Raw genomic sequence first — 27,158 nt, 5'->3', positions numbered from 1 at the left:
TAGGTAGAAATATAGAAAGAGGCACGCAAGAATTAAAAGATAAAATATTATTTTAAATTCTGCTATTCTCTCCTGAAAATGATTGTAGAAGAGGGATGTGTTCAATACGCTAGCCAGGGACCAACCTACCTGCCCCTAGAAGTACATTTGCTTTTATAACCAAAAATACTGTTTTAGACGCCATACTCCATTGCTTTTATCGGTGATTGGTTCACGTATGGAAGAGGATGACGTCATTGACACCTAGGATGAGGCCGAGATTGTGTTACCAACCATTGGAGGAGAAAAAAATTATGAAGCGGCCAGAGAAGTTTGAAATGGCCTCGGCGCGAGATGCGCCCGCACTGCAAGAAAAAACGTAATTTAGTAGCTGTAACCTATCATTTTAAATCCAGGCCAAGCTCTGTCATGAGAACATTGGCTCCCTTCGGGAGCCACACTCCCTTCGAGAGGCTCTTAACTATGGCCGCGGCGCATACTGTCCGCACGGCAAGAAAAAGGTCATTTAGGGGTTCTGAAATGCAGGAAATACTTCACAATAACCTCACCCGAAGACAGCTGTACAAGCACCAGTTGGCAGCATTGTCGTTCCTCGCGGCGCCCCCTCTAAGCGCTTCTAGGGCGATAGTAAACTCGCTTGCGCCACCTGGTGGTGGCTCGTGTTACTAATCCTTGCGTGCCTCTTTCTATAGTTATGCCCTTTCCTACAGAATCTCATCACTGTGGTTGTACACTTGTTATCTGATACAGCAAAATAGTCAGCACTATGAGACTCGAATCGGGCGAGTTAGCCGTGCAATTAGGGGTGCGCAGCTGTGAGCTTGCATTCGGGAGATAGTGGGTTCGAGTCCCACTATCGGCAGCACTGAAGAGGGTTTTCCGTAGTTTCCCATTTTCACACAAGGCAAATGCTGGGGCATTCTTCCGCGTGGCTAACGGCTGAGATAAGATCTGCTATGGCCAGTCGTGACAAACTGTACAGACAATACAGAGGGACGCATGACACAGATAATTTCGAGCGGTACAAGATTCTGAGAAACAGAACCAAGCTGTTAATTAGGAATTCTAAACATAAATACCTTCAGGAACTGATGAACAATAACAGCCCGAGACAAAAATGGAGTAAATTACGCACGTTAGGTACCGTATAGGTAAAGCCATAGAACAACATGTACCAAGCATATCGCTAGAAATGATCATTTCGCACGGCCAAAAATAGCCTGTACCTCCTTCCCTAAAAATTCACTACCCTTGTTACAACAGCAGTCTGTGTATGATCAATTCTCTTATAGAAATGTCAGCTCGAATGAAGTTAAAGTTGTGATAACTCTATTACATCTAATGTCACAGGTAATGATGAAAAAAAAATGAAATGGCGTATGGCTTTTAGTGCCGGGTGTGTCCGAGGACATGTTCGGCTCGCCAGATGCAGGTCTTTTGATTTGACACCCGTAGGTGACCTGCGCGTCGAGATGAGGATGAAATGATGATGAAGACGACACATACACCCAGCCCCCGTGCCAGCGAGATTAACCAATTAAGGTTAAAATTCCCGACCCTGCCGGGAATCGAACCCGGGACCCCTGTGACCAAAGGCCAGCACGCTAACCATGTATCCATGGAGACGGACACAGGTAATGATGACATTCCTATATCGCTGAATAGGGGTATCCTGGAAGCTGTTCTGCCGATACTAATTTATATATTTAACTACTGCCTGACAAACGAAGTTTTCCCAGATGTTTGGAAAGTTGCACTAATTAGACCCATCCCGAAGAACTTCAGATTATCGTCCCGTACCCGTCCTACCATCCTTATCCAAGGTGTTTGAACGCCTAGTTCATACACAAGTTACTGAATACCTTATCAAGCATTCCCTCCTTAATCCCTTTCAATCCGGCTTCAGGAAAGGACATAGCACTGCGACAGCTTTACTACGAGTGACAGATGATATCAGACATGCAATGGACCAACGGGACGGGACTGTACTGACATTATTAGATCTCAGTAGTGCCTTTGACACTGTTAATCCTCAGTTACTACTGCAGAAATGTTCCAGAGCTAAATTTTAATAGTGTATCACTTCGTTTCTTTTCATCTTACCTTGAAAATCGCCGGCAACGTGTGACAGTTGGAACCACGAGTTCGTGATGGCAAAGTAAGACCCTCGGTGTCCCTCAGGGGTAGGTTCTCGGACCACTGCTATTTATCATCCAAATTAATGATATATCGAAAACTCTTAAATTCTGCAAAATTCAAGTGTACGCGGATGATGTATGGATTTACTATCATTCAAAACCGAGTGATATTGATACTGCAATTACTAAAATAAATTCCGATCTTCAAACATCTTAGTGACTATGCAAATAAAAACAGTTTATAAATGAACCCAAGTAAGACTCAAGTTATTATTATCGGTACCAGTAAAAACCTATATTCCCTCAAGCAAGAGGACATCTCCCCAATAATTTTAAACAATAAAATCATACCTTACTCTACTTCAGTGACTAACTTAGGAATTATTATGACTGAGACCCTAAATTGGACTCAACAGGTGATAAGATCATGTAATAAAGTACAGTACATAAATGCTTATATCCCCTGAAACGGTTCGATAATGTATTCTCTGTTCGACTTAAAGTACAAATAATTCGCTCTCTGGTACTACCTATATTTGATTACTGTGACACTGTGTTGACTGAGATAACCTGCGACAGTAACAAGAAACTGGACCGGAGCCTGAACAGCTGCGTAAGATATATCTTTAACCTGCGATATTATACTGATATATCACCTGATTATAAGGAGTTGTCGTGGCTTCGAGTGCACCAGCGCCGCGAACTTCACATGCTATCACTTCTGCACAAAGTACTTTCCAATAATACTCCCGACTATCTGTCTTCATATTTTTCTTACCTCTCGTCCTATGATGAACACAATACAAGATCTGGCTCCTCTCTTGAAATACCTGGAAACCGCACTGCTGTGTACAACCGCTCCTTCATAATCTCTGTGTCTACATTTAGGTCATGGAATTCGCTACCTGCTAACATTAGAGACAATCCTTCTCATCGCAAGTTTAAAGTGGCTTACCGCGAGCATTTCTCGGGTAGATCGCGCTGACTTGCTGGATAATATTGTTGAGTGAATGAAGGAATTGAATAAGATGAATGAATGGATTACTGTAGTAACATCATTTAAGTGTTCTTTATTTTGTGTAATTTAAAGTTAAGAATTCTTTCATGATTATTATTATTATTGTATTGCTATTAATATTATTTGTTTTATTTGTATTCGAAATTATAACTTATGTAAATGTATACTCATCTAGTGGTTAAGTGTAAGAGAGGGCCTTGAGCCCTAACTTCGCCACCAATATAGGCATTATCTATCTATCTATCTATCTATCTATCTATCTATCTATCTATCTGTCTATCTATCTGTCTATCTATCTATCTATCTATCTATCTATCTATCTATCTATCTACCTTAATTTAGGCCACGGCCGCTTCCTTTCTACGCTGAGCCCTTTCCAGTCCCATCTTTGCCATAAGACCTATCTGTTTCGGTGCGACGTTAAGCCAATTGTAATATAAGAGACTCGGTGCTTGGCCCAGTCCCTTCTACTGTATTATACGTGAAGCCTCCAAGATAGTGATAACTCTTCACATTTAAGGATTAACGTTATTTGATTATAGATTAAAACAGCATTTGTAAGGTCATAGTATGAACTGAATCGTTAAGAGCATGCTCTTATTTAGAACCTTTTAAAATATTAGTTGACATCAAATTGTTAGTTACGTATTGAGTATTTAACGGCTTCATTGACTTTCTGGGACAGGTCCAGAACCAAGTTAGTACCTCATACATGTAAAACACGTGATATTCAACTATATATATATATATAAATTATTATTCTTGTACTTGAACTTTGGCAATCATCCTATTGATGGCTGAACTGAGGAGAGCTGTTGAGGAAAGCCCAAACCACTGACGTAGGTTTCCTTCTTTTGCTCGAGCCGCGTCTTCCACATAACTTAGGGAGTAAACCATACTTCACAGTACTTGACCTAAGTAGGCGAGTTTCCGGGTTTCGATAGTGTTGATAATTTACCGCACCTATTCCATTGGTGTAGAACATCGTCGTTCCGAATTCGATCTACCCAGCTGATCCGGAGCGTATGGCGATTTCTAATGAATCAAAACATTTTTTCAAAGAAGGTTCTGTCAGTCTCCATGATTTTGCATCGTAAAAACCCGAAAAGGCATAGCAACGGGGAGGACGCAAGATGAGTTCGCGGCCGTTGAGTACTGTCTGTAACTTTAATAATGTGGTTCTCACCTTCTCAATGCAGCACTTAACTTCTACAGCTTGGTCCCAATCCTCACTTACAGAAGACCCAAGTTAAGTCATATTTACTACTCTCTGCAGAGGTCTTCCTGCCAACGACATGCCTGCTTCTTCCACCGGCTGCTTGACCGCGATCATATATTTGGTCTTGTTGACGTTCAGCATCAACCCGAACTCCTCACACGCCGTCACAACGCGAACCAGTAGCCTTTGTAGTCCTTCGTGGCTACCAGCAATCAGTATGGTATCACCTGCGTATCGAACGCTTTTGATCAGTACTCAGTTTATGTTGATGCCGTCTTCAGTGTCATCGAGGTATGTTCGGAAGATGTACCAGAAGTAGAAATTGCAGCTCAAAGGCGCCAGTGTATATCTTGTCTCACTCTCTTTCTTATTTTGATCTCTTCTGTCGTGCGATTCCCGACTCGGACATTCTCTCTCTCTTACCAATGGAATTTGACTATAAATCGCAAATCCTTCTCATCCTTGTCAAAAGTCTTTTCAAAATCGTTGAAGCAGGAAAAGCCATTGCAGTTAACATCGCGGCAGCGCCGCACCAACACCTGGATGCTAAAGAGAGCCTCTCGCGTTCGAAGACCGTTCCCGTTCTTAAAACCAAGCCAGGAGACGCTGATGCCTGCTCCTCTCCGCCCATAGATTCTAGCGCGCAGGATGTGAAGGAAAAGCTTCAGCGCTGAGATACCCTTGGGTCCTAACAACTTCAGCACTTCAGTTTAAAGTTGATCAGTACCGTTCTTTTCTTTCGTAATCGCCTGCTGCAGTTCGAACTCGGTGATCCTGGGGTCGCTTTCATCCTCGTGGATACCATGGTCGCCCAGCCTCATTCCTTTGAAGAGCTCTTCCATGTAATATTTCCAGGCTTGTAGCTGTTGGTCTGCGTCAGTGACGAAGTTTCCTCCTGCCCTGCGTAATCTCCTTCACTTTTTTGTGGAGATTGAAGGCATTGTGCAGCTTTAGATAGTTCTCATTATATGCATATTGTGCAGCGTGTAACTCTGACTTAGCCTGCCGTATGTTCTGCCTTATTTATCAGTTGATCACGACCTGCCGGCGTTTCTCTCCACAATGCTAAGCATGTAGGAATCGTTCACTGTTGGTTTGGATGAAAGCTTTCTTCACAGAGCTATGACTTCACCGTGTCAGTAGCAGGATCTACCATTCATTCAATACCTCCGCTACAAGAACCTTTACAACTGACATATGTTCGGTTCCTCGGTGTGGCGCGTCACTGCTTCAGTTACCGGCCAGGTCTACAGCTTCTGGTGGTCTAAACCCGAGTGTCATACATGTGCTCGTAGATGTATCTTGATCTCACTCCCCCTTTTTATTTTGATCTATTCTGTGTTGCGATTCCCGACTCCGACGTTTTTGATAACTTTGAAGGAGATCCAAATATGGGCTAACAGAAGGCAATGATCCGAGGGGACGTTAGCTCCTGGATGGTTCTTCACAGACTTCATGAGAACCTCTTAGGGATGGTGATGCAGATGATGTGATTCCTTACCACATGCAGGTATATCTGCAGGTATATAAGAGCCACTTCAGAAATTTAAAATGTGTGTTCATGATGATGTATTCATGTTCCTTGAAAAACTGCACAAATTGATTGCCTCACTCATTCCTAATTCCAAGCCCAAACCCGTCGACGGTATCTCCTCTTCCTACCCTGACCTTGGCGTACTGATGCCTCGTTCGTCGCAAACAGTTTATGATGTTGTAGTAAAGTTGGTTCAGTTCTTCATCTTCCACATTCGATATTCTTAGATGTTCAGAAGAGTCATCTGGACTTGCAGTAATCCGAGACAGGCGCAAAATCAACTACCGCTCGATGCTCTTCGCTCGAGACAAAGAAGGTCACGCCATTGCTCTTCTCTCCAGAGAAGTAGACAGCATCAGTGTCCAATGCCCGTGCCATCACATCTCGCTAAGGCGTTGAGTTTTATCACCTCTTTCATAGTGTTCATACATACTTTGGTTGTTTAATAACTTTACTTTATTTAAAGTGTCCACCTAATCAATACACATCACTTCACAAGTGGAAATACATGTGATTTTAATGGCTAAGCATAATACGGTACACATGCATCGTCTTACTGGAAGACTACTAATAATAATAATAATAACTTAAAAGTAAAACCACCACTGAACACATTGAATACTACTGAGTACATCAACTTGTCTTTTGAGGAACCTTTAGAATCTATCTGTGCTATAGATTGTTTTGATTACATTCTACAAAATTTCTTAAGAATATTTTAAAATGCACAGTTAAAAGTATAACCAGTGTACAACCATTCTTTCTAAAAACTTTGTTAAAATATTTAGCGGCTGATTGTAGCTTGATTTTAGTTTCAGTGTACTTATTGTGTGTTTGTTGTTGAACTGTAGCTCAGGAGTCGGAAAAGGAAAGGTACCTCGCTGACTGTTGGTTTTGTATAATTGTCTGAGCGCCAGAAGCTGTCGAAAAGTAATCTGGTCAATAACAAGGTCTAGAAAGAGAAAGAATATCTTGTGCTGAAGTGAATCGCATTTTTTCTTGTTGAGAAAATATTGAAACTTACCCTATTTGTACTCCTCCCTATGGCTGACTGCCCCCTGAGGTAAGCGTTAGCTTGTTTTATACAGGAATGCTCCGATATTGTACTTGTGTTTTCTCGCGTCCGGAGGGACCTAACATGGAGGGGTGTGGGCGCAAATCGGGCGGTTTTACTCACCAGTGATTATCTTAAAGCTTGCCACAAAAGACTTCCGGGTACACTCATTCTCTTCGTATAGATTTCTCTCTGCATTTTTCCAAAAGGAATCTTTAGGTGAAAATGTGGTCTATGCTTAAACTTTCCATATGAAAAAACACAGGACTAGTAAGCATTTATAGTTACTGCTATGGACAACGAAAATTAGTAGAATCATTGGTGAACTTTACGTGATATGCAGTATTATACTACGCAATGCTTCTTAGTTAATCTATTTCTGCACTACCACCTTCTCAATATTCATTCTTAATCTTTCCTTTCTGCTTTCATATGCTGCTTTTTCTCAGACATCTTCAAATACTGCGAATGTACGGAGCTCGTGGTAGCTGGAGCAGTAGACAATACTTCCTGAACAAATTAACTTTCACTACATTTTCAAGCCAAGGTTTTGGGACACTTGTCACATTTATTTCATGAATAATGATCATGATGATGATGATGAAGTCATCCATGGAATTTGTTAACATGTTCTTCTTTCATAAAGGAACATACTTTTCAATAATTTGTTTGTATTGATCACTATGAAAGCAAAAAACTAAAACATATCTGCCCCACGGGACCATTAGGCTTTCTCTGACTGCATTGTATCAACGTTTGATGCGGTTGTTTGCGTACTGACAAGTCACAAAGCACATTTCATTAATGAAAGCAGGTGTTCGCGCACACAGGTGGATATTTGCATTAAAGATGTGCGATCTGTGAGAAAACTAACATAAAACTCTGTCAAACTGTTTGTAGCTTTCATTTCAGTAACGAACTGCCGCATGACGTCACTTCCCCTCCGTACCTCAGTCTGCTCCTCTGCCCCTACAAAGCGCCTGGTAGGCATTTCGATCTGAGTACACGGTACCTGGCCTAATATTAAAAACGTTCCGTTTCCACATTAATAATGCAATTTTTCTTAAAAACGCCCACTGCAGTTTCAAATAATATTAATTTTAACGAATGTGCATGAGAAAGTGTCATGTGCGACTCTCTTAAATCTTGTCTGGCACTTTTCAGGCTATCAATGGTGGGATCGTGATGGTTAGTTTCTTCAACAACTTCCTCAGCTGTTCGGACACGGCGACGCTACACGATGTTATAGGTAAGAAGAGTTAGACACACATCTTAAGTACAGTAAATTTTGAACTGTGGTGTTCTAAGCTAATGCCTGCAATATGTCTCGAGTGGAAATGACTAACCAAGAATTCAGTTCATAGCCTTGAGATGATCTGAGATAGGTAAATGAATTAGGAATGATATCATCACTGCTAATTGTCTGACACGTAGTGTAGTTGCTTAGAGGCTCACATGCTGTGCTCAAGGTTACGGGATCATAGCTTAACTTAGTCGGTTGCTAGCTGATGTTGCCTAAATACGAGTTCTGTAATGTAAGTTTAAAAGCGCAACATCTTGGTAGTTTAGTTGAAGGGACGTGCAACACAATTCTGTCACGTTATCCCAACTCTTCTTCGGGCTATACCGCAGTCACCCTCGATGTGTTGCTTCCTCTTTTAAGTCCAAGTCTGGCCTATTTTCTTGGAAACTCCAAGGATTTTAAAGTTTTATCTTGAAGATGCCACGCTCCCGAATATCACCACGTGTGCTCCCCATTTCTTGTCTTCCTCGGTGATCCACGTAATTTTCTTTTTTAGAAAGTAGGTAAAGATCCTTTTTGTCAATCTCGGTGGGTTCATTCGTGACATATGACAATAAAACGCAATCCGTCTTCTCCGAATCACATCAGTTATATTTTATGTGCCGCCACCCTTGTTCGCTTTTTTCTTACAAAGACAAATATTTTCCTCAGAATGTTTCTCTCTTTGGCTTTCAGTTTCTCCATCATAACTTTCCTATGCATCACAGGACACTCTGCATCGTATAGGGCCTCCTAGAGGATGATTGTATTAGTGTCTGAGCTTGGCAGTCAGGGATATTGATTGTTATTGACAAACTCTGTTTCCTCAAAGGAGATCTTGAGGCCTACCTTTGCCGTTTTGTCTGGAGTTGGTTGATGTGCTTTGCAGTTGTATCTACGGAATCTGAAAACATCGCGAGATCATCTGCGAAGGCTAGAGGGTCAGCGGCCAGCTTCATATTTCTATGGTCTAATTTGACCCTGACTTCGACATCTTCCTTGCGTGTTTCTTTGCGACACTCATTATTGAATATGACATTGAGGAGCAGAGGCGAGAGTTCATTTCCCTAACTTACCCCGATCCTGATTTCCAAGGCATCAAATATCTCTGCGCTGAATTTCACTTTGGAGGTAGTGTTGTTTGCTCTTGTTTTGTTGTACAAGCCCAGTTCTCTCAGGTTGGATAGGTCAGTGGACTCGTACACATTATTGAAATTGATGAACAGAACTGGTTTTTTCTGTGTAGATTTAAGATTCATGATCTGTTCGGCACCTGAGTGTCTTTCTCTCAAGTGTACTTGGTATTTTCCCAATTGTGGTTCCAGATGTTCTTCTCCCCTATTTTGAATAGCTTTGGAGGGTATCTTATAGGTTCTTATAAGAAGAAAGATGCCACGGTAGTTGTTCCCAGTTCTATGCGTCCAAGGACTCAAGCTTCCCACTGAACTATTGGTTGGACCTTAGCTTTTCTGTGTCGAACATGTTGACCTTTCTGAGCTGGTACTTTCTGGTATTTCTTGGGAGAAACTAAAAATTTTTATCTTAGAGAAGTAAACTTAATGATCGGAATCGAGGTTGAATCTTCTCAAAATTTTCATATTTTAGATCTCTTTGCACTTTCCGTGCAATAGCGACGTGACCGATCTGGAAATCACCAAGTTTGTGATTTGAAGATGTTAAAGTTCCCTGGTTGCTGAGCAGGTGTTTGAAAGCACTTGACTTCTAACCAGTTTGAATGCCTTACAAAGTTCCACCACGAGTCTCTCTACATTTCGGTTTGTTCTGTGGTGAGCTGGGTAATTTCCTATAATGTTTTGGAATGTTCTTTCCTTGCCGAGGCGATCACTGAAAATCCCAAGCAAGATAATCGTGTGGTTGTCAGTAATTTTTAAGTTGATAACTTTTAGCTCTTCTCACAATTTATTTGATCCTTCTGGATCTCTCTTGTTCATATGATTGATAGGCGTATGTATGATAACGATAGTGGACACCTTGTTCGTGCTTCGAAAGGAAAGGCTCAAAACTCGACTGTTAGAAGAGGCGAAGTTGTGATCGAATCTAGAATCCTTCTACTGACAAATCTTCTGCCGAGGAATACTTTTCATTGCACGTTTGCCAATTTTACCTTTAAGGATTCTGTAACCTAGTGTCTGGAAGGCGTATTCATGTGAAATTCTTATTTTGTAAATCACCGTAAATAGAATTTGATTATTTGAAGTGTGTCAATTAGATGCTTCAGTTTACCGACCTTCAGAAGGGAGTTCACGTTAAAAGTAGCAAGGAATTTTCGGAGTTTGCATTTGATCTTTCTTGCAATCTCCGATCCTAGAGTTTCAGTGAAGGTTCTGCAGACTTCCAAACATTGCACACATCGTTCAAGGCGATTGTAAAGTGGTTACCACGTCACCACCTTGGGTAATGGATTGTGCAGAATTCTGCTGAATTTTACTCCATGCTTTAGACCAGTGGTTCCCAAACTTTACAGTCCGCAGGCCACTTGAAAGAAAATTAAAACTTCACGAAACGTCTGTGAGTTTTGAAATGAGACACAATGCAAACATGTTACAAATCTTATATTTTAATTCAAATATATTAAAATCAAAAGACAAAATTATAATATCGGTGACAGCAAACACTGCTTAATGTGAACAATGCATCTGCTTTAGAACACTTAGCTCTGCAGTGACGGGTTTCAAGCCCGATAGTTTCAGTATTAAATCACTCTTAACTTCAACTTTGATTTCAAATACGTGAGGTGGGAGAACGCGTTTCACTCAAATCTGCCAGAGTTACAAAGGCGTTTCTCATAACAATTCCTGGGATCCGAAACACAATTATTATTATTATTATTATTATTATTATTATTATTATTATTATTATTATTATTATTATTAGTAGTAGTAGTAGTAGTAGTAGTAGTAGTAGTGTTGTTGTTGTTGTTGTTGTAATAGTCGGTTGGACCTCAGGTCTGGGCAAGAGATTTGTGACAAAAGAAACTCCTAAATTTATCGAATATATTATTTTCAATCTTTTCACAGCATTTCTTAAATAATAATCGTAAGTAATAAAATATAAATAGATGAAGCCGATAGCAAATTAACAAACAAATAAATACTAAATAAATACATCTCAGCAATGAATTTATAACCAAATGAAACCAAACCAAAACAAACCCCGTGGCACAACAGCCCCGAAGTGCCATGGCCTACCAAGCGAACGCTGCTTAGATGTGTGGTCGGTACAACAAATCCTCTCGGCCGTTATTCTTGGATTTCTAGACCGGTGCCGCTACCTTACTGTCAGATAGCTTCTCAATTGTAATCACGTAGGCTGAGTGGACCTCGAACCTGTCCTCAGATCCAGGTAAAAATCATTGATCTGGTCGGGAATCGAATTCGGGACCTCCGGACTAGAGGCAGACACACTACCCCTACACCGTGGGGCTGGTCAACCATTCATTTAAAGGCAATAAAATATAAAGTAATTACAAAATAGGGAATGAGCTTTTCAGTTTATCCAACAAGAAACTAAAGCTCACACAGCGGTTAACGTTCTGGTAAGGGAGAAGCTCATATGAGAGCGCAGAACACCTACTTACACGTACCGCAGTATTGGCTCTCGATTATTCCAGAATTGGGAACTTGGAGAGATTCCAGTAATCACATCCTAACTGGGATACCCACCCTAGAACATTACGTCATATTATACCAGAACAAGAAGAAAGTTTTACGGAAGGCCAGAAAATAGCAAAGGGATCACATGAGATCCCAATGAATAAAATAAATAAATGGCGTATGGCCTCCGGAGAGGCCTGGTGCAGGTCTTTTTCTAGTAGACGGCCAAAGAAAAGCAGCTCGATTTGTTCTGGGTGATTTCCAACAAAAGAGTAGCGTTACAAAAATGTTGCAATGTTTGAGTTGGGAAGAATTGAGAGAAAGAAGAAGAGCTGCTCGACTAAGTGGTATGTTCCGAGCTGTCAGCGGAGAGATGGCGTGGAATGACATTAGTAGAAGAATAAGTTTGAATGGCGTTTATAAAAGTAGGAAAGATCACAATATGAAGATAACGTTGGAATTCAAGAGGACAAACTGGGGCAAATATTCATTTATAGGAAGGGGAGTTAGGGATTGGAATAACTTACCAAGGGAGACGTTCAATAAATTTCCAATTTCTTTGAAATCATTTAGGAAAAGGCTAGGAAAGCAACAGATAGGGAATCTGCCACATGGGCGACTGCCCTAAATGCAGATCAATATAGATTGATTGATTGATTGATTAGGCGACCTGCATGTCTGTGAAGATGAGGGCCCTACCTAGGATGATTTCTAATGTTGAATACGCCACACACAGCCGCCCTCGAGCCATTGGAATTAACCATTTAAGGTTAAAATCCCCGACCCGGCCGGGAATCGAACCCGGGACCCTCTGAACCGAAGCCCAGTACGCTGATCACTTTGCCAACGGGTCGGACTATCCCAATGAATGACACGAGAAAATTGACCTAATGGGGGCATGAGTGCCCAATAGAAAGAGGTGGTAAGCCCAGCCTAGGATGGGTGAAAAGCAATCTTCAGAAAGGTTAATGAAGTTTTAAAAAATCAAAATCGCTAGTCGCTTTAAACGGACAAAGGTGAGGAAACCGAGGGTTAATTACTCGAACATCCTGATTTTACTTCCTAGCACCTGTCTTATACTTCCTGAAATGATTGAAAACACGAATGTCTTATTCTAACGTTCACATAATTGCCTACACGTATATTTAAAGGCCTATACAAAACCTGTCTGAACCATGTCACGGAATGCCTACCTTCAGCTATGGCGCCATGCCACATTCACACTCGCAGAGGGAGGATGTTCTCAGTAAACTCATCTCTTCTTTATGGTGAGCTGACTCGACACAGTAAGTGCCATCTTTAACAGTTCAGGAAGGAGTGCTAACCCTGAAAATAAAACTGACCGTGGCGAAATTTCTGAAATTCACTGTCTGATTAGAGCGCAGTATTGTGTTGTAGCCAGTCCTACACATGGCAATACAAGAGATGGCTGAGCACGAACAAGAAAGCTTGGAAATGTTCTGCGGTCCTCATGATAGGATTAAATTTGTGTAGGCACTAGTCCACAATTACGCGAAATTAATTTAACACCTTCAGTATGCATTTTACGCTTAAATACACCTTTTTTTTTAAGAAAAGGCAGTTCGGCCTGCAACCCTTGTGTGTTTGTAGATGCCAGCAAAACAGTGTTTATGAGAAATCATGTTAGAAATGAATGCAGGAAGGCGAGTTGAATAAGAGAATAATAAACATGTAAATAAGTAAACAATAAGCTCCAAAATTGTCTTTGCTGGCAGGACCTAGTGTTTACAGTGCACTAGATCTTCTGGTATGGGCTAGAGTAATTTTGTTACTTTCATTGACCTGTCTCTGTCTTATACTTGGCTTTGACAATATGAAAGTGACTGAGGTATGAGCGATGCTAGTAATGCCATTCCTTCTGCAGCCAGTCCCTGCTATGGATGGTGTGAAAATGTTGCTCATAGGGTCGGTTGGTGCATGCATTTCAGTGGGCTTGGCAGACTGATATGTAATAGCAACTTCTGGCTCGGTGAGGAAAGCAACGGAAAACTACCTCACTCCTCATTTCCCTAGTACGCCTCTTCAGTGATGCCTAGGCTATCTATGACAGCTGATGGCGGAGCTGTTGAGGATCCAACCAGCCTTAGGGCTGAAGACTGAACATACAAACATACAAGCTCCAAAGTAAGAGGGCTAGTATTATGGCGGAGTTGAAGGGAGAAAGAGGCCTTGAGCACGCATGATGTATAAAAGGCGGGAGGATGAAACAATAACCTGAATGGCAACGGAAAGCCAATGTTCCCCATGAGAAACTCGTGATAAATATGCGATGGCCAGGATAATGGTAAACCATCTTGATGCAAGTGACAATAATTTTACTTGTAAAATGGAGATAATTGCAGGTTTTATTCCAATGAAGGTGTATGAGATGTGATTCTAAGTGCATAGGGGAACCTCTCCCAGTACCGGCCACCTAATAATTTTCCTTCATTGTTTAAAAATAGAATGGTCAGCAATAAATCTGATCAAGTTAAAAGAGGCCTGATACAGTATTGTTACAATTGCCTTGAGTAGACATGAAGAAAATGAGTGTGCATGTCCATTACAACAATAGATAGAATTCTTACAAAACCTTACATTACAAAAAATGTTTCCCAGTACCGGCCAGCCAGACACTTTCTCTTATTATTTAAAAATGATGAAGTGATACTTTACAAATACACATTTAAACTTCAGTGAGACATTACAACACTTTAATTAACAATACAAATGCATGAAGCAAATTTTACACGATAAATAATCCCTACATATCAAAGATAGAAAAGTCCAATCAAGATATTAAAAAACTTCAGTGGAACACACAAACAAATTTTCTAAATGCATGGTCACATTTGTAAACGTCAAATTTTTACACGATAAATAAATAATCCTGCATATCAAAGTTAGAAAAGTTCAAACAAGATATTTAGAAACTTCAGTGGAATACACAAAAAATGTTCTAAATGCAATGATCACATTTGTAAAAGTCAAAGTTCTCTTGATCTGCACATTGAAGATGTGCCCAACCCTGACAAGAAACACACTGAACCCAAGCTTCGTCCGTTGTTTCCAGGCAAATGATGCATTCTGTTTCTCGATCGCCTGATTGCCCTGTGCCATTATGCTTTCTCTCGGACTCGAAGTTAAGTCTCTTCGGAGCTCTACTGTTTTTTTTTAACTTTTGAAAACACTTTTGTATCTCTTATTTTCTTTCTTTCATCAGCTTTCTCCCGTTTTTCTTTCATTCTCTGGTCTTTTTCTTCCAACATTTTCTTATAGGGAGTGGATGTTAGAATTTCACTCTTTTCATTTCTCCTCTTTCTTATGGTAATTTTCCTTTCTGTCAAATCTGATTGTGGGGATATTTCTTCTACAATCTTCAGAAATTCTTGTGATGTAGAAGGCATTTCAACTCTGGAAGAAGAAGTTGCTTCTGTAGGAAGATCATCTTTCTGAGCATCAATTCTTCTTCCCATCTGTGGAGACACAGTCACTTCGCCACCAGTTCTTATTACTCTTACTTTACCTCCCAATGTGTTTCTTGGAACAGACTACTACGTTGAAGCTTCCCTGATGCTTAATTTTCTGTCCATAACCATCTGAATTGCCTCTTTCATGTTTTCCGGCAACCATTTCCTTTTAGATTTGCCTTCCATTATCGATAAAATAGTTCTGGAAAGCAAGAAAATCTGATATTGTAATTATATGATAAATTAATTTTATGGCCGGTACTGGGGAAATGACACGTGGCCGGTACTGGGCAATATACACGGCAACATACATATATTTTTAATTTAATCACAAGTCTACCAATAACGTTGTTACGATTACTATCTATACCTTATCTAACTACAAATAAAATAAATATGAATAAAAAGAGATCAACTCACCAGAGATTGGTACACAAAGACCGAAAGTTTAGCAAGTACAGACCGAAAACACAATGACAACTTCTCATCACAACAGCTCTCAAGCAAATGAACACAAACGCGAGGGATTCTGTAGGGCATCCCTTTGTCATTGTATGTAAGTACCAGACACAGTAAACATCTGCCATCTAGCTGCGTTTCGGAAAAACAAGTGGCGGCCGGTACTGGGAAATGGCCGGTACTGGGAGAGGCTCCCCCTAAGTGTTAGCAACTGCCAACAAGAGAATAGGATAGATCTAAAAATGCTTCCAACTTTTGTAGTATCACAAATTATCGGAATTGAGCCCGGGATAAACGATATTTTGATTCTATTAAATAATTGTGTCAAAATTCATTTGTGAGGATGGAGTGAAAATCAGTCAGAAATATAATTAAGATGTCATGACAAAGAAGTTAGGCATGACAAGTGGTCTTCGTAGTGAAAGAAAGTATCATGGTCACTAAGACGCTTTGACCACTAACACAGAAATTAACAATATTAGTGTCTGAAGCTACAATTTTTGTCATATTTATTGGGGAATGCACGAAATCAATGACAGGAGGTACATGAAGGTCCAGCAGTGTAGATGTTTGTGTACAGCATAGGACTGGGTAATTTCTTTTGCAGGACAAATTAGTAATTTTTTAGCTAGTATAGGTCACGCTTATTCATAGCGTTTTTTATATTGTCTTGTAAATACTCAGAGTGGTAACTTGGACCACGTATGTCAGTTAATCTTAGGAAACGGGAACAGCAACTCGGTCCTTGCAATACGTGCAACATTTGAGGACGCACAAAATAAAATATGATGCCATAACTGTTGAACAACCCTGAACAAGACCGAGGTAACATTTTATGTTCTTGTGACTACGGGAGTGTGCGTGTTGAATCACTCATATGAGAAAATGTTTATGATGTGTAATAGAGTCTTTCTTGATATGGTTCATTTGCTAGAGTGATGAACACAATTTTTTTTAGCTAGATAATACAAGGTCTGTTCATGTGAGCTACATAAATAAAATAAATAAACAATGTGACTGACCTTGATATACAACACAGTTTTCACAGTACTGTATAAAATCCAGGACAATTAATCATGGCTGTAAATTAGAACTGGTAACTACTAGTTGCTGTAATTCTAAGCCATGATAGGCCAATCGAGCCAACTCATTACTGTCAAGAAAGTAAATGAAGGAGAATTCTTGTAGACAGGTGTGTTCAGAGGTCATAGTTGAAAATAGAGCAGTCTCAGTCTGCAAATTTCAATATTTTAAGTTACTCGAGGTAAACCTTAAAGGGTGGTGTACTGATGTATAACTGGTATTTGAATATTTTGATAATTAACAAACAAACAAATTAACAGACAAACTTCATCTAGAATTTGAGCGAGAGTGAAGCAGGTGCGTTTCATATAGTTTTGAGTGCAACCAAATCTGCGAAGTTAGTTAGTTGATTTTTACGTAGTTGATTATACGAAATTTGAGTTCACATTTGGCGACGGGTAAGATCCAGAAACAGGAAACGGTGCAACCACCAAAGAGAACTAATCAGAAAACAGACTTCACCCTCGACTTTCACATTCACCAATTACATTTAACCTTAACAAAGTCTCTTCGTTCTTGCTGACACAGTCATAAATGTTCGAGAAAAGTCTTCGTTTACGCAACAGGAAATGCGCTTCCAGAACTGCGCGTATAGGTACACGCCCTTTCACAAATGTTGATAAAATTAAAAACAAAAACATTAACATTCACAGATAAATGATAATTTAGATACAACCTATAAAGAAGAGTTTCTAAATCATAATTCTTCCAAGTTCAAAGGTACAAACAAAATAAAATCTTATACAAAAAATATTTTAAAACAATAAATTAAGATATTCCAATCAATTCCCACTGCTGTCTTAATACTGCCACTGAAGGTAAGGAGAGGATTCTGTATTTCAGGGTAATTACTATTTAGTCCTATTATTATTGATTTTTGTATTTCTTCGAGTCAGGTTAATGATTAGAAATGTCACTATTGTGATTCACAATTTTTTTTGATTTTAATTCATTGTTTAAAACTAAATCTTTTGACTTAACCTAGTCTGTTCAACATCATTGTCGTTAGTTAGCCTATGCACGCGAATCGACGAGAACATCGAACTGTCCAGCCCTGAGGTATCAGCATAAGTGGTAAGTATATTTCAGCGCCGAGGCAACGTGTGTGTATGAGAAGATCCCAGAAGCCGCTACGTCTGATCTTCAGAGGGTGCAGTATTAATACAGCAACTCGCTTCAGTACATCTCCTCTAAATTTCACTTTCACTCCTCCATTCATAACTGTAACACTCGCGCTGACTCTACCCTTGCAATTCCTCTTCACCATTCATCCACGTACCTTTACTGTGTCGGGTTCCAGACTTTGGAATTCCTTACCAGTCAGTGTCTTACCTAAATTCAGTAGATCTTGCCGAGATAACCTGTTGAAAGCTGCCGACTGATAGGCGTACTGCACAGCTGAGTGTGCGAGTGGCGATAGGCCGAGTCTTCCTCTTGTACTGTATATATAGACCTAGTTGATACTCGTGTAATATGTGGATTTTTTGGCTGTGTGTGTGTTCGAAAAATACTTTTTCATATTGGTTAATGCATAGTATATTATTTAAGTTATTTTATACATGTGAGAGTGTGAGTGTTAGTATAATGCAACTCTGCTAAATTATAAGTTAATGTATCTGTAGAAAAGTGTTAAAAATGTGGTTAAGTGTAACAGAGGGCCAGGCACCCTAACTTCAGCAGTTGAGGGAAAACAACAAACAAACAAACAAACAAACAAACAAACAAACAAACAAACAAACTAACTAACTAACTAACTAACTAACTAACTAACTAACTAACTAACTAACTAACTAACCAAATAAATAAATAAATAAATAAATAAATAAATAAATAAATAAATAAATAAATAAATAAATAAATAAATAAATAAAAAATACACATTGCCAATAAAGCGATTCACATCTATGCTTTTAGAATGGGTTGAAATGATAGCATTCGCACTAACTGTGTTTAGAGAGGTCGAACTCTCCGAGAAATAACGTTATTGGTAGGGGATGCGAAGGATTCCTTAGGCATCTGGGGCTAGAAAAGAAAGAATTGACCATGTCGGAACCATGTTTGTTTCGGTATTTATCCAGAACATTATTGGAGGAATATCTTGGTCAAATTGATATCACAATTGATGGAGGGCAAGGAACCCAACGTTCCAACTTTGTTTTACTTTGGTTGATTCCTTACATTGTTATAGCCTCATCCCCACTTTCTTCCCTGGATGTTTGTTGTAATAACTATTCAATAAATATGGCTGATCACGTGACAGAAGTTGGGTAGGTTTTAATAGGTATTGTACAGTTATTCTATTACTAATTACTTGGGAAATCTGATAAAATAAATGACTTTTGTATTGAGTTGCTCTTGTTTTCCGTTTCAGCGCACATCAACCACATCCGAAGAGTGGCTGGTGTTAACCATGTTGGCCTAGGTGCAGGCTTTGACGGCATCAACTTGTGAGTATCTAGGCGACATTCAAGACAGTGGTAATTTAATATACACTCACATTCATAAAAAAATACAACACAATGAAGTAAGGTTGATGCAAAGCAAGGTATGACAAGCAAGAGATCAGAATACCAAAGTAACTTTGCTTACTGAGTGCGGTGGACTGCCGGGTTAGTCGTGCTGAGGAGACAAAAGATTAGTGTCACTCTACATTTTCGTGCTGAAAGTGGGCATCAAAGTTTGAACTCGGAGGAATGATCGGCCTGTACCATGTCATTGCTAAATGCCATAGTACCGGACATTTCAAACATCCTGACGAACTATGACGACTCCACGGAAAGACAAACATCTTGTCCGCATGACCGTTTCATCACAAGTGTTAACACAACACGCATGCATGATCGAGATTTCATACTGCATAACATTTTAACCTAATTTTAAAACGAAACAGTAATATTGAAATATAGTGTTAGGTTTGTAGTGCATGAAATTTTCTCATTTTCAGTATACAGTGTACTATACTGTCGGTACATTTCAGTAATTAAATATAACACAGAAAATTACTTATCACTATTAAATCTAGGATATTTTCCTTGCAATCTGTGTGGTCTGTGTGCAGAACTCCAACTGGCCTTGAGGATGTTTCCCGTTATCCCATGCTGCTGGCAGAACTCGCCCGTGATCGCCAGTGGAGCTCGTCCGACATCAAGAAACTGGCGGGCGGAAACCTGGTCCGCGTCTTCCGCGAAGCAGAAAAGGTACTAGACCAGAGTTAACTTCAAATTCACAATTTGTTCAAGTAATCCGTGTTTGTTGTAAGGAACATATCTTCAAAACTATTTGTCGATTCAATGTGAAAATATGATGAGTTTTGTAGGTTTACAATTACCGTGGCATGGGAATGGGCATGTCCAGGTAAACATTCACAATTCGCTCCAGGTAATTAGCATGGCAAATCTTGAAACATTTCCTTTCAGATAGAGATTCACTTTAAATTTCTCACAAATGATGAACATGGGCAAGTTGCATGTTGTGAATGTTTCATTACACAGTGGCCTTTGGTAGCTAGAAGTTGGGGAAAATCGTGTCATCAAACCTTCGTTCCCGTTTCCTCAATGTTATCCTAACTTGATCCTGCTCACGCAGAATTTCGCTTTCAGATGTGACTATGCGAGATCAGTGCGACATTTCGTTTTGGTTGAAGCATTGGCGACCGGCTTGTAGTGACAATATCAAGAACAACAACAACAATAACCATGATTGAAGTAAATTCTACCAATTGAATAATAATTCCTTGTACTCACATTGTTGGTGATCGATTGATGGTTTCTTAGCGCCTGACTTATTTTCCATGTACATTATGGCCAGGAGATCAACAACTGTTGACAGTTTTGCCGCCAGTGAATTATTGTTGCTCGCTTAGCACCACCCAGGGGACAATGGTAAGGTATTGAGGAAGTAATTCCTACAGACGTGAGCAACGGTCATCCCCCACAAGTGTCGACTCACACCAAGCCCAAGTAAAACAGGATCTTCATGTTTTCATATTCATCACAAACAGGCAAACCTACAACTGAAAATCAATCTTAATGAAAATCTAGTTAAATATAATCCTAATCCGAAGTATTTCGGTGTCACACTTGACAGACCCCTAACTTATCGACAACACCTGAATAATGCTACAGCCAAAGTTCTTTCCACGAACACCATCCTTAAAAAGCTGTGTGGGACTACATGGGGATCAACAGCTGCAACACTTCTGGGACTAGTCTGTACTACAGCAGGATATTGTGCTCCAGTCTGGCTAAACAGCAAGCATACCAGCAAACTCGACATCCAGCTCAATACTACAATGCGTACAATCACAGGTTGTCTAAACACTACACCAACATTTTGGCTTCCAATTTTAAGTCACATTCAACTGCACTGAGAAGACAGGATGATTTGTTACGTGAATATAAGAAAATATTGGATCACCCTGACCTTCCAGTTCATGACTACATTCCAAGTGCAATATGAGTAAGGTTAAACTTTTGAACTTTTCAATACGAGCTTGGGAAGAAAAATGGATCCAACATGTACCACCAGACATTATAACTGTTTTAAATACCCAAATTAAACCAGCTGGTTTTGATCTGCCTCGACGTACGTGGAAAACTGCCAACAGGATTCGTACAAACCATGGAGTGTGTAATGACTTTCCTCTACATATGGAACAACATTTCTGATCCATCTTGTGTTTGTGGAGCGACTCCCCAGACCATCCAACACTTTGTGCAGCAGTATAGTATAACGTCATGCTCGGGTGATCTGAAGGACTTTCTAACGCTGACTCCAGGTGCTGTTAATTGGATAGACAAATTAAATCTCACTATATAAGTGCATACATTGTCATTGTATACTATGTCTTATGTCTAATAGTAATAACGCCCTAGTTATTTTAGTATATATTTTATATATTGTTGTATAATCCAATGTGTTGCCATACGCTAAATAAATAACTAATTACGGCTGACTTGGCAACACAGCGCACATCTCTCAATAGAGTGATACTCTCCTTCAAATTCCAGTCACCGAACGAGGTAATCTTGCCGTTAGGGTCGCGTAGCTGTGAGCTTGCATTCGGGAGACTATGGGTGCGTATCTCAGCGTTGGCAGCCCTGAAGATGATTTTCCGTGGTTCAGTGGTTTCCTATTTTCACACCAGGCAAATGCTGGAGCTGTACCATAATTAAGCCGCTACGAACCCACTCCTAGGCCTTTCCCATCCTTGTGTCACCAAACACCTTCAATAGGTCAGAGCGACGTTAAACCACAAGGGAAGGAAATAAAATATTCCAGTCATCAGTCAATCGGTGCACCGTGACACGTTGACACGTCTTAACCAATTATCTCGTTCGTATGATGTACACACACATACCATGTACTAAATTTAGAATGAAAATATGTGTACTGTATTTCAAGTCAAAATTATTGCCTTAATTTAGCCTACCAGGTGGAAATTTATGATGGTCTGATAAAAATGTAGGATAATTGAAATCTATGCACTATCTATCAACTTTAGCACTGTGTTGTTTCTACCTATTTAACTTTGATGTGGACCTAACTGCTTCATCATCTGACAACGTAGAAACCAGACTCCTGAGAGCAGTGCCTACCGAATTCATCATGTAAAACATATAGGAATCGCACTGCTGTGACAAGGAGGCTCTGTCACACACTCGAGTGCGAACTGTTGCAGTGGATGGTTCTTACTGAAGTTTTCTCCGCTGTTTAACAATGCCCTATGAATTTTAACTACAAATTACGATTTATTTCCTTTTCCATCAATCTAGGGAGTGACATGTCACCATGACGCTATTCCTAGAACAGCCCTTGGGTTGCTTGCCTGGATTCCTTTACTTTTCTATATACAATTTAAATATTTGTCCGACTCCTTGGCTGAATGGTCAGCGTTGAGACCTTCGGTTCAGAGGGTCCCGGGTTCGATTCCCGGCCGGGTCGGGGATTTTAATCGCATCTGATTAATTCTTCTGGCTCGGGGACTGGGGTTTGTGTTTGTCCCAACACTTTCATCTTCATATTCCGACAACACACCACACTACCAACTGTCACATAAATACGCAATAGTGATTACATCCCTCCACATAGGGTTGGCGTCAGGAAGGGCATTCGGCCGTAAAACAGGGCAAAATCCACATGTGCGACACAGATGCGGGAAAAGCGGTGAAGAAGAAGAATAAGATGCAATTTGAGCATTTATCTCCGCTATATCATCGAGATGATAAAACAATCGAAAATACTATTTTGTTGTAACAGTACAATACAAGAGAAGTAAACTCTTTCGCATTGCTGATCATTTGAGGGTTGGTCCTAATCACGGCCCCAGGTTTTATTTTGCTATCAATGTTGAGTAAACCGTTGTGTGGGCTCAGTGCTCTTGTATTTGAAAGTGGTGGCATACGCTAGCCTCGTGTTCGTAGATTTACCGGAACGTAGAAGAACTCCTGCTGAACAAAATTCCGTCACTTCGTCGTCTCTGAAAACTGTAAAAGTGGTTATTGGGACATAAAATGAATGATACCTGAGTAGTTGAAAGAAATAGAACCACCGAGCGAGTTAGCCGTGCGGTTAGGGGCACGCAGCTATGTGCTTGCATTCAGTAGATAGTGGGTTCGAATCCCACTCCTGGCAGCCCTGAAGATAGTTTTCTGTGGTTTCCGATTTTCACATCAGGCAAATTCTGCGGCTGTACCTTAACTAAGCAGCGGCGGCTTCCTTCCCACTCCTAGCCCTTTCCTGTCCCATCGTCGCCATAAGACCTACCTGTGTCGCTGTGACGTAAAGCCAATTGTAAGAAAAAAGGAGTAGAACCGGGGATCCCAAGACCGTATGGCCGAGATGAGTTCCTTTAGGTCGCGGGTGGTCTCTTAGTGGTGAGCCCTTCAGGTGTATCAGGCGTGGCCTTTGTTTGATCCGATTGTAGGTTGGAGGTAGGAAGACTGTGCCAAGTCAAACATGCTGCGGAGCACTTAACGGCTACGGTGACGTGCACGACTCCTGCCTATCCAAGTGTGTATAAATAAATCAGGTAGCACATACGAAAGAGAGAAAGAAGATTTGCAGGGGGATGGGCACAGTGACAGGAAGTAATCTGATGGTTGTATATATGATGAAAAGAAGAAACACAACCTCTTTTGTGTATACAAGGGGCAAACTAATGCGAAAGAGATCGAAGTGGGCTTCAACTTATACTACAGTCGAAAGAAAAATAGCAGACATTGGGTTGAAATAATTCTCGATCAGACACTGAAGGGAAACGTACTGGAGGTGACAAGGAAATGAAATGCAACTAGAAGGGGAACCCTTGCATGTGATACTCGTAAGTGGATATGCACCTCAAGTGGGCTTTAGTCAAGTGTTACTGGACAGATACAGCGCAGTGTAGGTGATCTGAATGGTCATGTCGGAGAAGAGGACACAGGGGAAGTATGGAATTGGGCTGAAAAATAGTGAAGAAAAAAGCTTAACTGACTTTGCTACTCTGAAGTTCTGGCAGTAATCAACGACTGACTTATAGGTAAATGTTCTCAAGTTGACTACATTCTCTGGTGAAGAAAGAAATTCTAAGAAATAAGTGACTGTGAGGTACATTTCAGTCTACGACTCTACGGCCAGACGTGGAACAGTGGCTGGAATTTGTCATAGAATGAAGTTGCTCTACTGTAGCATATATAAAGAGACAGTACATTTTGAATATGTTATGTGGTAAGACACAGATAGCCGAAATGTTGAAGTGAGTTTTGAGCATCAAGGCAAGATTTTTTAGTGAACATCATAAAACTTTAAGTGTTAAAAGTAAGACTTGTATCAATTAATGTTTTAATTAGCGATAAAGGGCGTTAGATGATAAGGTGATTTTTCTTATGATGTTATTATCGCTGATGAAGAGAATGGCCATTTCTCGAAACATGTACGATCGATAATTGATTAAACTAACGAGGTTATAATAAATATTGACAGGGTGGACACACCAACAACCCACTGTTCTTATTTCCGTGAATTTCGTCAATATGGTCCAATATGTCCGACTCCATGGCTAAATGGTTAGCGTGCTGGCCTTTGGTCACAGGGGTCCCGGGTTCGATTCCCGGCAGGGTCGGGAAATTTAACCATAATTGGTTAATTTCGCCGGCACGGGGACTGGGTGTGTGTGTGTCGTCTTCATAATCATTTCATCCTCATCACGACGCGCATGTCGCCTACGGGAGTCAAGTCAAAAGACCTGCACCTGGCGAGCCGAACTTGTCCTCGGACACTCTCGGCACTAAAAGCCATACGCCATTTCATTTCATTTCATTTCATTTCATGGACCAATATAAGGCCAAAATGGTCAAATTTTTTAATTCTGAGTTACTGTTGTTCTCAAGTGTGTTACTTTTATTTTCGAGTGTGTCACTGTTGTTCTCAAGAGTGTTGCTCCTTTTCCGATATTTAAATTAGCGTTGTTGGTGTTCTCAGGTCCGGGACGACTGGGCAGACATAGCACCAACGGAGGACTGGATATCCATGGAGGATTTGGACGGCAAGACGTACTGCCGCTATCCTGGAACCTGACACTTCAACACAACACGTTTAGTTCATATAGCAAATATCTTGTTCTCTTTTGTAAATACACGAACGAGTTCTAATTCCTGTATATATTGAAAACTGTGCCACTGGCAAACCTTTGGTAATATTTACAGACATTTTTGACAGCATCTGCCAATTCTTATCACAAACTTTATGTTGACATATCCGAGTGGAGTGTTGTGAGCGTTCTGACACATCTACCCTTTACCATTAACTCAATTTTAAGTACAACTATACATATATGAATAAAAATATATGAGAAGAAACGAGAAGAAAGTTTTGTGTACTGAAAGTATGTAGTTCACTGAATTTTTATGTACGAAGGGGGTTCAATACATAATGCAACGTATTTTTTTTCTAAAAGCAGGTTGGTTTTATTGAGGATTCGAATACACTATGTTATTCCCCAATTCATTTGCTACAACACCCTATTTTTCAACGTAATCTACGTTCAGTGCTGCGGCCTTACAGCACCGTAATGTGAGGGCCTGTATGCCTGCATGGTACCACTCGACTGGTCGATGTCGGAGCCAACGTCGTGCTGCATCGATAACTTCCCCATGATCCACGTAGTGCATCCTTCATTGGGCCAAGCAGGTGGAAGTCAGAAGGCGCGAGCTCCGGGCTGTAGGGTGGATGAGGAAGAACGGTCTACTGAAGTTTTGTGAGCTCCTGTCGGTGATGTGATGATTATACCTCGGATTTTTAGGTGGTAATAGGTTAGAATGCAAAGTAATTTGGTTTGTAGGAAGTGTGACGCAACCCGTTGTACCACAATGTTGGAAGAGTAGCAGAAATTCAAGGAGTTCTATAGGCTGTACCCCTAACATCTATGCAAATCTCATAGCATAACCGTTGTACAGTGTAGGGTATACTTGTTACTGGCTTAAGTAAGTTTGCATTCTAACCTATCAGTACCTAATAATCCGGACTCTAGTGATGATGAAACACGCCTCGCCCAACGACTCACCGTGCTTTTGTCCACTGCCAGGTCTCCGCAGATATTCTGCAAGCGCTTATGAATATCTGCGATGCCCAGGTTTTCCGCCAAAAGAAACTGCTCTCTATTAGGTACGCACCTCTCTGTTAGGTATACACCTCCGTTACAGACGCCATTTTGAAGGCTAGTTATAGCTCTGCCACCTGTCGGAAATTAATTAAACTCTACGACACGAAGCTGGAATATTCAAAGATGTCCTAAACGAAATTTCAATTTTTTAAAACCGAAATCGGCCGATATATAAAATGTGTTGCATTACGTATTGAACGCCCCTCGTATATGCATCACTTCCAAGCAACCAGCGATATCGCCAGGAGAGTAGCTGGAAGGAGACGGGCTTGTTGCCGATCATCTTCGTAGAACTGGAAACGTGCAGATCGGCTGAAAGGAATGTAAACAAAAATAGCCCGCTTTTTATTGTTTACGTAAAAATATAGTTTAACTGAATTGGATCGTACCTAAAATTAAGTTTCACTGATTATTACGGTGCCCATGTAATTATTCGTGGTTTAATATGATCCATCATATATATACCATGAATTAATCCATTTTAAAACTAATTTGAACCTTTTGAGGCCCAGAAATTAAGAGAATGAAAAATGTACTTTTTTGTTATGTTTTAATACATTCCAAATTATACAAAATAAATACAACAATCCATAGTAACCAATTTTCATATGTTACGTTGAGGTACCGTCCGTCCACTGTAAGAGATT

General features: G+C 40.3%; 1 protein-coding gene across 2 annotated transcripts in view; it reads left to right on the top strand.

Moving 5' to 3' along the window:
* LOC136863319 (dipeptidase 1) overlaps nucleotides 1-25,706 on the top strand; it is a 174,306-nt gene extending 148,600 nt beyond the window's left edge. For both annotated transcript variants that reach the window (XM_067139704.2, XM_067139703.2), the window contains 4 exons: nucleotides 8,128-8,212; nucleotides 19,243-19,318; nucleotides 19,930-20,068; nucleotides 25,332-25,706. In XM_067139704.2, coding sequence (XP_066995805.1) covers nucleotides 8,128-8,212; nucleotides 19,243-19,318; nucleotides 19,930-20,068; nucleotides 25,332-25,427 — 396 coding nt within the window. In that variant the 3' untranslated portion in view covers nucleotides 25,428-25,706. The remainder of the gene's footprint in view (nucleotides 1-8,127; nucleotides 8,213-19,242; nucleotides 19,319-19,929; nucleotides 20,069-25,331) is intronic.
* The last annotated feature ends 1,452 nt before the right edge of the window (nucleotides 25,707-27,158 follow it).

Source organism: Anabrus simplex, chromosome 2, assembly GCF_040414725.1.
Source record: "Anabrus simplex isolate iqAnaSimp1 chromosome 2, ASM4041472v1, whole genome shotgun sequence".
Classification (NCBI taxonomy): Eukaryota; Metazoa; Arthropoda; class Insecta; order Orthoptera; family Tettigoniidae; genus Anabrus; species Anabrus simplex.
Note: the sequence above shows the minus strand (reverse complement) of the source record. Positions and strands in the feature narration are given on the sequence as shown.